Source organism: Triticum dicoccoides, chromosome 4A (genome assembly GCF_002162155.2).
Source record: "Triticum dicoccoides isolate Atlit2015 ecotype Zavitan chromosome 4A, WEW_v2.0, whole genome shotgun sequence".
Taxonomy (NCBI): Eukaryota; Viridiplantae; Streptophyta; class Magnoliopsida; order Poales; family Poaceae; genus Triticum; species Triticum dicoccoides.
In genome coordinates, this window is record NC_041386.1 from 661,515,372 (window position 1) to 661,532,114 (window position 16,743).

Below are 16,743 nucleotides of genomic sequence, written 5' to 3' on the forward strand. Positions count from 1 at the left end.
ACGTTTGTTTGAGCCGGCCGGGCATCAACCTTTATATAAAAGGGTGACCCGGCGGCGGGTTAACTCAAGAAACAATTGATCGAGAACTAGGTCAAGCGTATTCGCTCCCTGGTAATCGAAACCCAAGCAATACAACTGAAAGGAGGAGTAGGCTTTTACCTCATTGAGAGGGGCCGAACCTGGGTAAAATTCTCTATGTCCTTTGTCCTGTTCAATCCCTTTAAGTTAATCTAGTTGCGATGGCTCCACACGTAAGTCCTTTTGCTAGGGCATCTGCCGTGACAAATGCACGACATAATGAGCATTGTCCGCTCTCCGCTTCGGTCTTCCTGGGATGCTCCTTTCTGTTCAATTCATCGTTGTTCATCTGGGCAAACTCAGCGTGGTAGATTTTCTTGCATTTGGTTGCTAGTTATTTCTCTTTTTTAGAAAAGGAGGATGATCCCCGGCCTCTATGTCTGGAAGATGAATGCAGCCACTTTATTAATTTGTCACAAAAACCTTACAACGTAATACGTTAATATGTCTGAAGCCACCATCTTGACAACATCCGTCGCTACACCTATCCAATGATGAAGGGGTTGAGAAAGTGTTGCTAGTTATTTGGTATCTAGTTGTGCGAGCTATTCTTTAGACATCGACGATCCCTTTCCGTCCAATCGCGCTAGCTCGTCCACAACGTGGGTGACAAAGCTCCATTGCTCCGCCACTCCACTGATATCCTACAAGAGAAGGCTGAGCACGATCAGCTGAGAGTATACACATTACTAGTACGATATAGAAAAGGATTTAGAATACATGTCTGGGACATTTGTGTTCACCAATGCAAACATACTAACAATAAGTCAATGGCAGTTCGACAAAGGTATCAATGATTGGCATCTAGGCGAGGTGTGCAACATTTCAAATGTTTTCAGGTTACTTAAAACTGCTATCTCTATCCACATGTGTTCTAACTAAATCACTAAGATGTAGTACACTCTTTGTTGATAATTGAAAGTAATAGAAAATTAAATTGAATGACCTGCATATATCTAAATAAAGAGTGGTGTTGTATTCCTTACATTGCCTTGCTCAAGGGATTAAATGGCATCCTATAGACAATGATAACCCCTTTAGCAGCTATTGCCTTCAGTTCGTTTGGCTCTCTCTATCAGACAAGAAGGAAGGCAAGTCAGACATAACATTAATCATTGTCCCCCATATATTAACATACACTAATGCAGAATGCTGCTAACACGACACATGAATCAGAGGCCCTTCGACCAAACTGTGTGTGATGCATGAGTCGCAAACGGTAATAAAACCATCACCAATAAGACGAACTGTGTGCGATGACGGAGACATCAAGCACGATTCAGATTAGAGTTGCATGTGCAATACGTGGCACGGTTGATCCATACGAACTGTTTACAATGAGTCAGAACAACAGAAATGATCGGTTAGATCAAGGTGTGTGCGATATACGACATATAGTTCACTCTAATGAACTGTTTGCGATTAGCCAACACAACAGAAATGACCAGCCAGATCAAGGTATGTGCGATAGACGACATACAGTTTACTCAGATGAACTGTTTGCGATGAGCCAAAACAAACGCAAATGATTCAGCTTAATAAGATGTGCGTGATACGCAACAAACATGTCAGTAATCAGAAAATGTGTGGAAATAATGATAATAACACAGACAATTCCTGCTAATAAGTTGTATGTGTTGTGGGCAAACGCTTGCTAGTGTACAATTGTCAGCGATTGATGCAATCATCACCGACGGATTCCCTAGTTTAGTCCATGTGTGGTGTGATTTGCTCTGCCTACAGAAGAACAACATATATACATATGGGAACATGGTTTCATAACCAAATTAAACATCTAATTACATAAGTGATTACACAAATAACATTTGCACACACAAAAGTAAACAATTACATGCATAATAAATTAGGAGAAATGATCATCTACTTCTTGTCACGCTTGCCACCACTGCTCTACTTGTGGCTTGATCCCTCGTCATCTAGAGTAAGGAGGCACTTCCTCATGTCAATGATCCGCATGTGCATCTCGTAGCATGTGTACACGCCCTTGGCCGCGAACATGAGGTGATCTTCATCCAGTCTCCGCACCCAGGCCTTATGCCAGACTGCAGGATTTTTCTTGCTAGCATCTGCAGTAGGGGGCAATGATGGCCACAACGAGGTCAACCAGGGAGGCCTTCTGCTTAATATTTCCCTAGATCCTGTAGTGGCCACGAATGTCGACAAGCTTCTAGTAGGCCAAGATCGAAGTCTCGAGCACTTGTACATCATCGATGGTGTCCACTGTAGCGAACTTGTAGTCGGGTTGTTGAAAAACTTGGTGAAACGCTCGCAAGGCCTTGTATCCACGGAGTAGTGGTAGACGAGGATGTGATGGCGCACACACAACTGGGCGCACAACCTTCTGATCATACACGAGATGACCGTCAGTGTACTGGAGGTCAATGTTGACCACTTTGTACTTGTCATCCTGAGCAAGCAACTGCTCCATGGTGTTGATGGAGTCCTCCACCGCGGCCGGGTTATTGGTGTACACCATCGAGGTCCTTCACTAAGAGGGAAAAGCCTAGCAGTAGCGCGAGTATTTTGCCTAGCAGTAGCGTGGGGTGCTGCTCTACTGATAAGGCGCTACAGCTAACATGTAGCAGTAGCGCGTGTCGTCCAGCACTACTGCTATACATGACTAGTAGCAGCGAGCTTTAGTGCAACGCGCTGCTGCTAATATCTACAGCGCTTTTAACGAGGACGCACTACTGGAAAGGGAGCGCTATTGCTAACTTTATTCCCCTCGCTACTCCTAGTTTTATTAGTTTCTTATTTTTATGCATATTTGTTTTGTATTTGAACAGGCTTTATACAATAACCTTTAGCATATATATCATACACATACAAATGTAATTATAGCATATACATACAAATAGTCTCATCAAATCATGGCATAATCATAATCATCATCCAACACAAAGTGGCCTCTCGTCATCATCTCGAAAATAGCAATACAAGTCTCGATTACTTGCAACTACATCGTCATCCATCTAAACAATGATATACGCAAGAAGAGCTATCACTATGAGTGAGAGCGGAACTATGCAGTGCATGAGTTCGTATCCCTCTCTCGCATTAGCGTGAACCTAAACTAACTGCTGGCTGTCGCTCGAAAACCGGAAACCCGGTACACCTGGGCCTGACACTTCAGCCACTCGTCGTATACTCCTGGCGTAGCACTTCTTCGTCATCGATGATCTATGCACCTGCATCATCACATGAGTCGATGATCTGCAACATATATAGTGGAGCAACAGAAAGAGACACACTTGGCAAAAATAGAAGCAACATATATCATAAGCATAAATAACAAAGTCCATCGTACCCAAAATGCCCTAACCAGAGTGATCTTCTCTAGTTGAGGAGGACGGTTTAACTACATCACAAATAAAGTTTCGTCGTGCATAACTCCAAGTTTCGTCATTCAGAAAGTATGGACTAAACGGACACATTGTCATATATCGAGAATCACTCCAACATGTCATTACATCCATCCAAGTCAGGGAGATAGTCCCCGAGCTTAGTGAAAGGCTTCAGGTTGAGACGCTGAGTGGCTACGCGTGTTCGGACGTCTTCCCGCGACATTTTCCCTTCCTCATAGAACATACCTGTTTTGTCGTGGACCTCCTTCACGATGACTTGGGAAAGTTCACGCTGGATGTGATAGAACTCAGCTCAAAGTCGATGATCTGGGATATCTCCTACGTTCTTTGCCCATTGCAGAATACGGGCATCGCCGGATTTAGGTGACATGTGAAGGTTCTGCTAATCCCGTCTGTACTCCAGCATGTGGTGTAGGACATAGAATCCATTACTAAGAGTATCACTCGGTTGCTGGATGGAGTAGAAGTCGGTCTTATTGCCAAAGGCGGGCCTGCCGTCCCTTTTCTTCTTGTCCTTGAAATCTCCACCCCGTACGCCGTAGTAAAAGATAGCACTGTCGAGAACAGACTTGATGTGGGTGTAATCCTTTTTGTTCATGTTCTATGACGAGTCCAAGTAAAGAGTGTGGGAGTATCGGGGTAAAGGATGATGAGGACGGTGCGCCCACCGCTGCGCAAAATAAGTACACCTCAAATTAATTAGCCTCCACCGTGCAAATGAATGACTAAAATTGAAGGAAGGATATCCGCGCGGATGACTTACAAGGGATGATAAGGCACGAGAATTGCCTCCTTGTCCTCATTGGCGACCATGAAATCAACGATGTAGTCCCTCGGGTATTCACGGTGCTCTGCACAGACTGCCAAGAAGCCCTCATGCATGAAGTACGGGTCAGCGACACGGATATAAGGTATCTGCTCAACCCCGATGATGTAGTTCATGTACAAGGCAAAAAGGCGGACAAACGTAAAATCCAGCTTCTTCAAGTGAAACATGTCGAAGATGTAATCGAATCAACGGAAGAACTTGTCCGTGGGGCATGTGTGGATGTACGACCTTTGCCGCGACACATTAACCACGTAGAGTGGGTATCCTGGATTTTCCAAGGCGTTGAGGCTTTTCTCTCTCCACAGCACATCATCATGAAGTATCCTTAGATCGCCATGTGTGGCCTCTAGAGCTGCCTCATGTAGGATTGGTTCACCGGGGATATGCCATTTTGCCGCACCGGGGATAGATATACGGTTTTGAACCCGAGGCTGCTGAGGCGGCTGGATCATAGAAGCAGCTTTGTTGCATTTCCTCGGTCTCTTCCTATGCTTCTTTGTTACTGGAAGGTCTTCTATAATACTTTCAGCCTCCGGAGGCGGCAATTCAGGCACCGACTCATGACGCTCAAACCCTGAGTACTCATCATAGGCGCCAGTATTGAGATACTGTGAGTGTCATCATCATCCTTATCTTCATCTATATCGACGTCATCAGTGACTAATGGAGCCTCTTCCTCACCCCGTACGCTATCACCCAGCACGACAACCGACGCTAATTGGGTAGGTGGGGTGTCGATGTTCATACCTTGCTGAGGCTGCGTGCTCATGGGTGTGCTCCCGGCCGCCTCCAGACGAAGCAAAGTCTTTGGCCACAATAGGACCCACCCATTGCAACCGCCAAGCCGCCGCGGGGTCTCGTCGTCACCCCCCTAGTACCGTAGGAGACAAATTCTCGTGGCCCGGTTTGATAGTGGCCACGGAAACCTTGAAGACGTCAGGGGGATCGGTTGGCTGTGGAACAATGGTTCCTTCGGCTTCATTATCGTCACCTTCCCCACGTCCACCTTCTGGTCACCGATAGTGTACAATATGGTGCACGGGGTTACGTCGGCCTGCAATGACATGTCTGCGACGTGAGACATCCGAAAGCAATGGAAACAAGAGATTACAGATTTATTGAAGAGGGCCGGTGTGACAGATACCATGAGGGCGTCGAGCTCAGCCAAAGACGAAGAACCGCCGATCATGACTGAGACGGAGGACGGGCTGCTATGATCAGGTGCGGGAGCCGATGGAGGAGCAGGTGCAGGTGCTGGTGCGGGAGCCGGTGCAGGAGCTGGTGCGGGAGCCAGTGCAGGTGCTGGTGCAACGCTAGTCGAGATGCTCCCAAAGAAGTCAGCAAGGGGAAAGCCCGTTGCATTTTTTTTCTGGATTTTGCCTGCTCCAACTGACAAAGGCCGGAACCAAGACTCCAGACATATTTGCAATCACCTATTTTGCGGCAACTACCGTTGTTGCGACTGTCTTAGCTGATTTCTTCTCAACCACAATCTCAACATTCTTGTCGATGTTTTCTTCAGTTAACCTCCATCTTTCCTTTATCTCCTCCGTGGTCTCATGGTAGTACTTTTTCCACGTGGCACCGTCTCCGACACCGTGCAAGCGTCCATACGACGGCCGAGTGTCCATCGGGAGTCCTTTCAATATGTTCAACGCCCGGTTGAATGGGGTGTCCCACTTGGGCCTCTCCAACGCCTCAGACGACGAGTTGCTTTCGGCCGAATCCTGTGCTGCTCTCTCTTCAAAAGGAACAAGGATCGTTTACAAATATCACTAAACATGCAGTCGAATTGATCATAAACTAAAATTACCAGCAGTCTCATGAACTCCATCGTGACCGGGCCCGTCTCGAAAACCTTCTTGACTGGGTCCCAATGGTACCGAGCCTTGAGGCGTCACGCTCCTGCGGGACGGTGAAATCTGCCAAGGGGTCTCGGATGCCCAGAATTTCGCGTTCCGCGTCCTCCTTGGCCCATATGGACCTCTTCCCACCGTAACCACGGCTTCTGAGGTGGTGGCACCCCATGTTTCTCTATTGAAACCCCTTCATGTACTTCGACTTTTCTTTGGCAGCTTCAGTCTCGCAAGCCGCCTTGAATATTTGAAACTACTCTTCCGTGATTATCGAATTATCCTTTACAATCACAGAGTAGGGTTCCTTTTTGTTGATGATCCGATGTTTCACCCTTGCTTTCCAAGCAGCCAACGCTTCGCTAAACTTGGTCATGGCGCGTTTGTTTATCTTCTTCATTGTCGGGTCTTTATCTGGATTTTTATATTCCTTTTCATCCCGGCCCGAGAACAAGAATATCTGGTGCAGCTTCTTTAGGAGGGAGGGCCTCTATCTTCTTTAGTTTCTCATTGTTGATGGTGGCGGTTGTCCGTCCGATGCAGCCTATTTGATTGTCATAACACTCGTGCGCTTCCTCGGGCTCTTTTGGCTGAAAATTGCCGTCGTCCACCTCCGTGACCACCAGTCTAGTAGTCATGAGCTGGTTTGGGCGTCGTTGCCTCTTTGCTTTCGGTTCTATACCGATCTCGGTGCCTGTCTCGGTACCGGTCTCAGTCTCAGTGCCGGTCTGGATGTCGGTCTCAGTCTCCGATGCGATAGGTGGGCCCATCAAGAACAACTATTGATCGTCGGCAAGGTTCAAAAATTCGTCTGCCGCCCGGTAGATGTCGACGCAATCACCAGAACCCTGTCCTTCATAGTTGCTAGCCATGTTTCCTACGATTAAATCTAGTCAATTAATTCTAGACCTAATAAAATGAATAATGACAGAAAAAGGCCTATGCTTTGCAGGAACGTTGATTCCTTCTCGGTGCGGCAAATCCCGGGCACTCGATATGTCCTAGTTTGTAGCACAAGTCATGCCGAAATTCACGGAAAATTTGGCATGACCTTTGCTAAAAAGTTGACAACATTCCGGCAAAATATAGGCCACTCGACTTCATTCCCTGGAAACAACAAAAGGCCACTTGGGCACAACCGAACCACTTCAATGAAAAGATATAACATGACCACTTCAATGAAAAGATATAATCAACAATAAAAGTCTAGGAAGAGATTATATTTAAAATAAAACGGGCCTAAATTCTTTTCCTTGAAAAATAGTGGTCTTTTCAAAAATCAAAAACCTTTGCAAAATGACCTCATTAAACACTTCTCTGCCTAGGACAGAACCCAAATTATGTTCTAGCTATTCCTCTCTCTCTCACACACACACACACACATTATTTTCTCTAACCCTTCTCTGCCTAGGACAGAACCCAATTAAATTGCAAAGGAACTCCATTTCTCTAACCCTTCTGACCTAATGCTCTAAAATAAATTTTTGCTCTAACCTAGCCAACCTAGTTAACCTAACGAACCTAATCAACCTAGCTATTTAACCTAGTTAGTTAACCTAGCTAGTTTACCTAGATAATTAACCTAATTAAACTAGTTAACCTAGATAGTTCTTTGTCAAAGCCCTGAATAAATTTTTGCACTAACCTAGATAATTAACCTAATTAAACTAGTTAACCTAACTAGTTCTATGTCAAAGCCCTAACTAAATTTTTGCACTAAGCTAGATAATTAACCTAATTAAACTAGTTAACCTAGCTAGCTAGTTCTCTATCTAGTGTTTCTGCTATGCATGAGAGAGAGAGGAGGGGTGGGGGCTTACAAAGGATGGCTCCGGTGGTGGCGAGGGAGGCAGGGGCGTCTCCGGTGATGGCGAGGGAGGCAGTTGCGGCGAGGGAGGCACGGGCGTTGAGGGTGGCTCTGGTGGCACCGAGGGCGGCTCCGGTGGCGTTGATGAGGCCGCGCGGCTCCGGTGGCGTTGATGAGGCCGCGCGGCTCCGGTGGCGTTGGGGGCGCGGCTTCGGTGGCGTCAATGGCGCGCGGCTCTGGTGGATCCGGGGCATCGATGTTGGCAGGAGACGGCGGCGAACTGGGATGATGGCGAATTGGGGAGACGGCGGCGAAGTGGGGCGAGGGATTTGGGGGTGAAGTGGTGGCTGGGGGTAAGCCGCTTTTAGGTTAAGTCAAACTTAGCGGTAATGAGTTTTATAAAATTGCGCTATAGCTAAGATAGCTATAGCAATTTTTAATAAACGCGCTACTCCTATAGCTATGGATTTTCCTTTTCTTTTCTTATTTCCCTTTCTCTTTCTATAGCGGGGGTCTAGAAAACACGATGCTGCTATATTTATGAACAGACGCAACTGCTATGCCTTTCTCCTTTTTTCCCTTTTTCTTTACATTTTAATTTTTCCTTTCTCCTTTTCTATTTATTTCATTTTCATTTACTTTTATACTTGTTTTTAATTTTATTTTATTTTCATTAGCAGTAGCGCTGTTCACCGTAAACGCGCTGCTACAATAATCCTAGCGGTAGCGTGGTTTTTATAAGATCGCTACTACTATGTGTAGCCTATCGGCTTAGAAGTGGGAATTTTAGTACTAGCGCTTTTACAGAGACACACACTACTACTACTACATTTGTATCTGTCGCACGGTTATCCCGCACACGCTACTGCTATGTAGCACTAGCGCCTTTTTTAACACGCGCTGCTGCTAAGATTTTGTGTATAAGGTTTTCCTTAGTAGTGCTTCTCCCTCACGTGGGTCTCCACTTGATGCACGCAGAACTCCATTGGAGCGCCACTAGATATCCTCTCTGTATATGTCATCCTGGGTGTGCTTGTTTGTGTTGTGGGCGCGATCAAAAGGTTGAAGAGACTAAGGTTATAATGGCCGCGGGAATAAATGACCAATTTATCAGGTTTATTAGTTTCCTATAAGTACTTCCAGTATTAAGCAAATTCACATTTTATATCGAACAATTGTTTGCCACTTCCATATCAGGCACACAAATATATTTTAACATGATAGTACGATAGCTATGTGAAAACAACACAGTACAAAATATAGCTAGTTCATCTTCATAAGCACAAAGTATGTTGAGCATAATAGTAGAACAATATATTCATTTCTCTAATCGACTGATGCATGATCAACCAAATTTATCTTCTCCACATCTGCTTTCAGTTCAGTAAGAATCTATTTTACGCTGTCTAATAATAAAAGTGCCTCCTCCTTCACAAACACCATCTTAGCAAAGTCTAATTTAAAAAAAATCTAAACTCATTCTGTGTGGGATGGCAAGATGATCTCACAGGGCTTTCCAATGAAATCGTCTGTATTAGCTCCCCCGATCTCGTATGAGCATATGCGCTAAGCGTATGTGACCGGAGGAGCTATGACAGACGTTTTCTGGGTCATGTGGGATGGACCCCCTCCCCCCATCGCACACATAGGCAAGGCGATGGTTTAAAACTCTGTCGCAGAAAGGGGCTAAAAATTGTTTGTGTAGGACGTCTCTCCACCGGTGGATACCCCCTAGTCAAAAGTTGATTCTTAAACATCAACAATTTGTATACTCCCCATATATATATAAGAAAAAGACCAATGTGAGTAGAGCTTTTACCCAAATTGGGGGCCCGAACCAGGTAGATCATGTGAGCCTTTTTATTTGTGTTCTAGATCCACCGAAACCTGGGGTAATGTTCCCATGTCTACCATTCTGTGTGCTCGTTCTAGTAGTGTTGTTTGGACCCGATGCAAAATCCCTCAATAACTAGCACCGACCGTGGGATTCTAACGATATCAGATCGGATCTATGTCTTCAATTTTTATTTTCATCATCAAATAATGAGTCACTAAGAACAATGGCACATTGCAAGGTCACCAAGGAGATAAGCCATGGGTCACACCAGGCAAAGACGTGCTCGATGCTCTTTTTGTTTGGCAGAAATCCAGACTCGGGGAAGGAGTACCGTGATTCACGTATCGTACGCTAACCGGTTTGATAACTTGTGCAGGAGTAGAAAGCCTCCAAGATCCATGAAGGGAGGATGTTACAATCGACGAAGGTTTCTAGGGTAAATCAGAATATCCGGCTTGGAAGTTTATCAACAGTTTGGAAAACGGATGTCTAAAGCAGGATTTGTGCTATCACAAAGCCATATACAAATCAATTATGTTGATTGATAGTACATTCTATACTATATACATAAGCTATGAATACAAAATGTACTGAATAACTTCAATGTAGGGACTAGATGCACGCCAGAGTTTAACGAGTACTTTTAGAGATCTAGCTACTCGTATAATCCTTATCAAATTAGGGTAGTGCAACCAATGGGAGTTTAATCTAGTTTTTATTTATCGAAATGACCTTTACAGATGATGAAAAATCCATGGTTTCATTCCACGAACATTCTATAAGGTGTCGGGCCCAAGTAACAGGTAGGCCCATGAAAACAACAGGCCCATTGACACATTTGATCAGCTAGTTTTGAAACCCTAAATTTCAGTTATATAAACCCGAACATACACCCGAACATACAATTCATTCCATCCGCCGCCGCCGCCAACATCCTTCACTCCAGGTATCCATTATCTTCCTCGTGTTCCTCCTCTCCGGTTGTCTTGTTGTTATCGCACCTTAACACTTACACGATTTCATCGGACAGTGACATCTCATTGCCTTATTCAATTTTGACCATCTTTGCTTTGTGGTTACAGCCGCACATGTGGATCTGAGACTCCCCTGAAGAAAAATCGACGCTTTCTTCCATATCCGACAAAGCATGTCAAACATATTGTACATGTTTAGTCTCGTTGTCTAGACTACTATCTAGAAAACCCCACACAACTACACCTTAGGCATCTTATCAAGGCCCCTTAGTCCAACTACTTGCTACGGCATGAGCACCCCGAATGATGAGACGCCGCCGATGGGTTCCAATGGCAAGATGCAGTATAAACCGCGTCTCAAAAGGTAAGTGGTACACGAAAAATATTGTTACTCCAAACCTTTTTTCTTACTAAATCAAAGTAAATTTTATTTCTAGATCTATGTTATATAGTTCCTTTGGTTCTCAATCTAGTTATGGTATGTGGTTTATTGTCATTGATAACACAAATAGTTTAAGTTTATCAGGTTATTTTCAAAAATAACATTTTTTTTTACTTTAGTATGAGTGATTTTCCTCATGGTGGGAAATTTGATTACACAACTTTTTAAGTGAAGTTGAAGCAAAATCCAGGTATATCAACTTTTGTTGTACAATTTTTCTTGCATTGTGGTCGATCTCTTAGTTTACATGAATCTCAAAGCGTTACTTGAACCTTAAAGTAGAATGATCCTTCTTTTTTTTCTTTTTCTTTTTTTTTTTGCTGCGAATGGATGTAAATCCGGTTGCAGAGGGCAGTAGCCCCATCTCAGTTACTACAGTACACATCCAGTTGTAACCTGCATACTTATATAATTAAATGTTTGCTATTGATATACTCGTGTCCCTATTTGCAATTTGAAAACCCAATTACTGTACTACATTAAAGGTTTGCCAAAAATGAAAGATGTAAATCCAAGTGTAAACTGCATGCAGGTGCCCGATTAATTGCTTTTATTGATACAGCAAAGTTTTGTACTAGTATCCACTTGATTCTTTCCTAATTTGATTTTCGTAATAAGAAGAAAAATGTAAATCTGATTTCCACGCGGTGCTTAAACCCCAAATCTCTCAACTCTGAAGCGCGGCAACGCCTGAGCTCGACACGCTCCGGAGGTCACAGCGCCGCCCCATCCCACCCGCCCCAGCCGCCGCCGCCACTGCCGCGAAAGCGCCGGCCGAGAGGAAGGGTAGGGGGAAGGGGAAGGGGAAGGCGGCGGTGGAGGAGGAGGAGGCGCCAGAGCCCCAGCCTCTCCAGGAGCCCATGGCGAGCCTGCGCCCGGTGCAGGGTTTAGGGTGCGAGGCGGCGGTGGGGTCGCTGAACCCCAGCGGGAGCCGGGCGTTCAAGCTCTGCAGCAAGCACACTGAGGGCAAGCGCCCGCTCTACGCCATCGGCTTCAACTTCATCGACGCCCGCTACTACGACGTCTTCGCCACCGCGGGCGGCAATCGTGTAAGCCTTTTCTGGTTGCCCGCTCGCTCGATCTTTGCTCTGTCTTTAGATTTCGGAATGTTCTTAACTGTGAGTCGTGGAGCGGGAGAGCTGGGTTTGATTCGAATAATTGTTACTTCTGGTGTGCTCCTGTCCACAAGTTAGCTCTGTTGATCTTGCAGGTGACGACGTACCGTGCCCTCCCCGACGGTAACTTGGCTGTTCTGCAAGCATACATTGATGCGGATGTAAGCTCCATTGCAATCTCTAGAATCTCCAGTTTCTTATATTAGTTGTACTTTCTCTGAGGCTGATCAGGTCTGCGTCTTATCTCAGGATGCTCAGTCATTCTACACTCTGAGCTGGGCTTCTGACCTTGGCGGTACACCACTGCTAGTGGCAGCAGGAAGCAATAGGGTCATTCGGGTCATCAACTGTGCCACCGGGAAGTTGTTTAAGGTATAACAGTGCCAGAGTTTTCTACTTCGTTATTGCGGCCAACATCGATGAAGTTTCACTTGCATCAATCTACTATTCAGCTGCTTATTTGATGTCCTTTCTGAAACAGTTACTTATTTGATAATTGTTGGTTTCTCTGTATTGTCCATTCGAGATGATGATTTGGATTTGTAGGAAAAGTTGTCTTTCTGCTATACAGTAGTTTATTTTTCTCCAAAAGAGAATGTAGATGTCAAATACTTTGGTACGTCTAGGCTCTAGCAGCATGGTGAAAACATGCACAACCTAGCAGATCTATTCTTCTTAGGTAGTAATGAAACTGGGCATATATATGACGATTCAATATCCTAAACTAATGATTACGAACGTGGAGTAAGTTTCTTATTTCGTCTTACAAATCATGCAGAGTTTTATTGGCCATGGTGGTTCAATAAATGAGATAAGAACTCAACCATTGAAGCCTTCGCTCCTCATTTCTGCAAGCAAGGTTGGAAGATAACCTGGTGTGGTGCTGGATATACCTATGCCTTTTACCTTTCTGATGCAGTTTATATGGCCTTATAGGACGAGTCTGTTAGGCTATGGAATGTCCATACAGGGATCTGCGTCTTGATTTTTGCTGGAGGAGGAGGTCACCGTCATGATGTATTGAGTGTTGTAAGTTACACCTACCTCCTAGTGACATTGTTTTATATTACCACTCACTTCACTACCCGAAGATATGTTTGGATTGTGGCCAAAAGCTACCCTACCATTATTTTGGTTCATAATCAAAAACTTGGTCTTTGTTAGGAACTTAGGATCATGGCCAATTTTCTGGCATGCCAATTCAATGCCCGTTTGGCCACCCTAGTTCAGTTTTCTTACCAATGTTGGACAAATCATGGGCTAGCAAAATCTTCACCAAAATTATAGCTAGCCAAATATTTGGCAAGGCTAGCTTGGGCTAAATCCGAACACACTCTAAATGTAGCTGTCTGCCAGCTACTGCCATTATTGAGTGGATCAAATTATAGTTCGTATCACTGAAAAATAAAACATGTTATCTCGGCACTAACTGTCCTTTCATTCATACTTCCCTTATATCAGGACTTCCACCCTTCTGATATGCATCAAATTGCCAGTTGTGGCATGGATAATACTGTTAAAATCTGGTCAATGAAAGGTTAGCGAACCATTTCATCAATCGTGCTTCCTATTTACATTTTGTTACTGCTGATCACTGACATGGTTTGTTAATGTTGTCATAGAATTTGAGCCATACGTGAAGAAATCCTTTACATGGACTGACCTTCCATCAAAATTTCCAACAAAAGTTGTCCAATTTCCGGTATGTTAAGAATCTCTCATCTTTGAACCTGTTATTATGCAAACTTTTAGTATTGTTCTTAACCCTCTCAGCATCGTGCTGATCTATCCCCTTTCAGCTTATGACTTGCGTGGTGCATTCTAACTATGTTGACTGTACTAGGTGGCTTGGTGACTTCATCTTGTCGAAGGTAAATTGCTCATTTTTGTAGGAGAGATGACTTAGTGTGAATACAATGTTAGAATGCTTACTGGTGCAAAATTTCAGACTTTTTTATATCAAAGATTAGTGTTGCCACCTGTTTTTCGATGCTGATTTAATTATTTCCTGAAGGATGAGAACATCTGATCTGCTTCGCCTTGAACTTGCAGAGTGTTGAAAATGAAATTGTTCTGTGGGAGCCAAAAACAAAAGAGCAGGGTCATGGCGAGGTGATGCAGTTTTACTCTTAAAGAACTGTAGGGCTTAACAAATTATACTTTTGTACTGATCCAAACTACTTCGAGAGAAGTGCATATTTCAACCCCGAACTCTTGTCCTAGTCTAATTTACAACCCCGAACTTCAATACCGTCTAAACTACAACCCCCAACTCTCAAAACCGGTCAGGATTCAACCCTTCTCTACCTCTTGACCGGTTTTAACCCGTTGACTGGGTGAACAGTAAATAAAAAAGTTTCATTTTTTCACCTGGTGAAAAGTAGTTTCAAAAAAGTTAGATTTTTTTAGCTTGTTTCGATATTTGAGTAGCACTCAGCAAAAAAGACAAATGTGGGGTCTGTGAAACATTTAACTGTTCATGCACCGTTCGGGCTGATTTTGTTTTTTGGCTGAGAGCTACCCAGATGTCCGAACGCGATGAAAAATGGTACGGACCCCACGCATTGATACATCTTCCATGAAAAAAATATTCAGATTTTTTGAATTTTTGGTATTTTACTGAATTTACTGTTTAGAGAGGGAAGGGTTGAATCATGGCCGGTTTTGAGAGTTGGGGGTTGTAATTTAAATGGTATTGGAGTTCGGGGTTGTAAATTAGACTAGGGCAAAAGTTTGGGGTTGAAATATGCAATTCTCTCAACTACTTCTGGTTGTGCTCCTTTGTTTATAAAAATGATCCCGGCCATACTATGTGCCTTCATCTGAAGTGTTTCTTCATTCCATATGCAGGATAGCATTGATGTTCTTCAGAAGTACCCTGTGCCCGATTGTGACATTTGGTTTATGAAATTCTCATGTGATTTTCACTTCAATCAATTAGCAATAGGTAACACTTTATATTGAAATTATTATCTGCAGACATATTTCTGTATTGTACTCTTATGTGATTGTTAACAAGTTTCTGAGGATGGCCGTACTTGTACACATGAAAAACTAATTTTTATAAAAAACATGCTCGTGGCTAATCGTTTGCTCGTAAACGAACTCATCTACATGCACCTGATCAGGGTTAGATGAAATTGAAAAAGTATAACCCTTGTGGTTAATCATTTGCTCGTAAACAGGCAACCGCAAAGGCGAAATCTATGTGTGGGATGTACAGACGTGCCCTCCTGAGCTAATTACCATGTAAGTTTAACCAAGCAAGTTCAGCTATTCCCAGTTTCTCCTCCTCTGCATGTTGTGGTGGTGCTAGCTACTAACTTGTATGTTCCTGCATGTACACACTGATAATTTCCAGGCTGAGTAGTCCGCAATGCAAAATGACAATAAGGCAGACTGCAGTGTCGTTTGATGGAAGGTACATCACCATATTCCGTTCGCCATCTCTGATCCAGTAGTACCTCTCTAGTATTTATTTATTTATCCTGTACTTTTATGGATATAGCCTCTCATCTCTGCTATGTGCATCCATCATAGTTTTTCTTCTTTCAAGTCTGGTTTTGGTGTTGGCCCATAAGAATTGTGTGTCACTCTTCTTTTCTTCCATTCTTCAGCACGATCCTTGCCTGCGGCGAGGATGGCAGCATATACCGCTGGGACGAAGTGGAACATCAAGCTGCGAAAAATTGAAGCAACCGAAAACCACCGTGCCGTGCGGCCCCATGGCAATGCCAGCCAGTTTGAGCTTGAATTGGGGGGTTGTTGTGTGCTTACTTAGTCAGTGGTACCATCAGCCTTACTCTTTTTTTTTTTTTGCGAATTCCCATCAGCCTTACTTAGTCGAGAAGCTAGGGTCTATGAGCTTATAATGTTGTAAGTTAGGATGTTGTTAATTCGATGATTTTCCGGGTGTTTCAGTTTATTATGTTTGCTCTATCATGTACCGAATGTGGGAACTAAACTTAAGTCCTCGTTGCTACTAGTTTGTTGTGCATTCCCATTGAGTTGCCTGAGCCTGCTGTTGCTGGCGTAACACATACCCAAACGAAACACTTTGTTGGGTGAAGAAGAACTTCATCACAATCGTGATGCTGGAATGGTCTGAATTTCTCTGGTCGGCTTGTTGTGCCGTCTTCGTGGTCTGTTTGGAACACGTGAATTTTACAGGAACTCTGCTTGGGATGTAAATGGCGCCGCAAGGCCCGTTTAGTAGCTCGATAGTTCATTTTCCTGGTAAAAACCTTTCTTGAACTGTTAGACCAATAAGTGGGCTTATAAATGGCGCATTCCCTAAACTCCGCGGAAATTGGTTAAGAATTGTCCATTTCTGCATCATTCATGGGTCTCTACCGGTTCCTCGTTTTGTTCCTCAAGCCTTTGTTTTGGACCCTGATAAGTGTTGTTTGGAAGTTGATCCGT

General features: G+C 44.0%; 1 protein-coding gene across 1 annotated transcript; it reads left to right on the forward strand.

Moving 5' to 3' along the window:
• Positions 1–12,066: 12,066 nt before the first annotated feature.
• Positions 12,067–16,318, forward strand: LOC119289618 (polycomb group protein FIE1-like). Its single transcript, XM_037568905.1, has 13 exons — positions 12,067–12,255; positions 12,417–12,482; positions 12,571–12,693; positions 13,100–13,180; positions 13,258–13,350; positions 13,783–13,858; positions 13,944–14,023; positions 14,121–14,192; positions 14,374–14,433; positions 15,172–15,268; positions 15,507–15,570; positions 15,683–15,742; positions 15,939–16,318. Exons 1-13 carry the CDS (start codon positions 12,067–12,069, stop codon positions 16,012–16,014), a joined length of 1,137 nt encoding a protein of 378 aa, XP_037424802.1. The 3' UTR covers positions 16,015–16,318.
• The last annotated feature ends 425 nt before the right edge of the window (positions 16,319–16,743 follow it).

Coding starts and splice junctions, on each gene's coding strand:
- LOC119289618 (XM_037568905.1), top strand. CDS start 12,067: ATGGCGAGCCTGCGCCCGGTGCAGGGTTTAGGGTGCGAGGCGGCGGTG. Junction 14,024..14,120: donor CAAAAGTTGTCCAATTTCCG/GTATGTTAAGAA, acceptor ATCCCCTTTCAG/CTTATGACTTGCGTGGTGCA. Junction 15,571..15,682: donor CCTCCTGAGCTAATTACCAT/GTAAGTTTAACC, acceptor GATAATTTCCAG/GCTGAGTAGTCCGCAATGCA.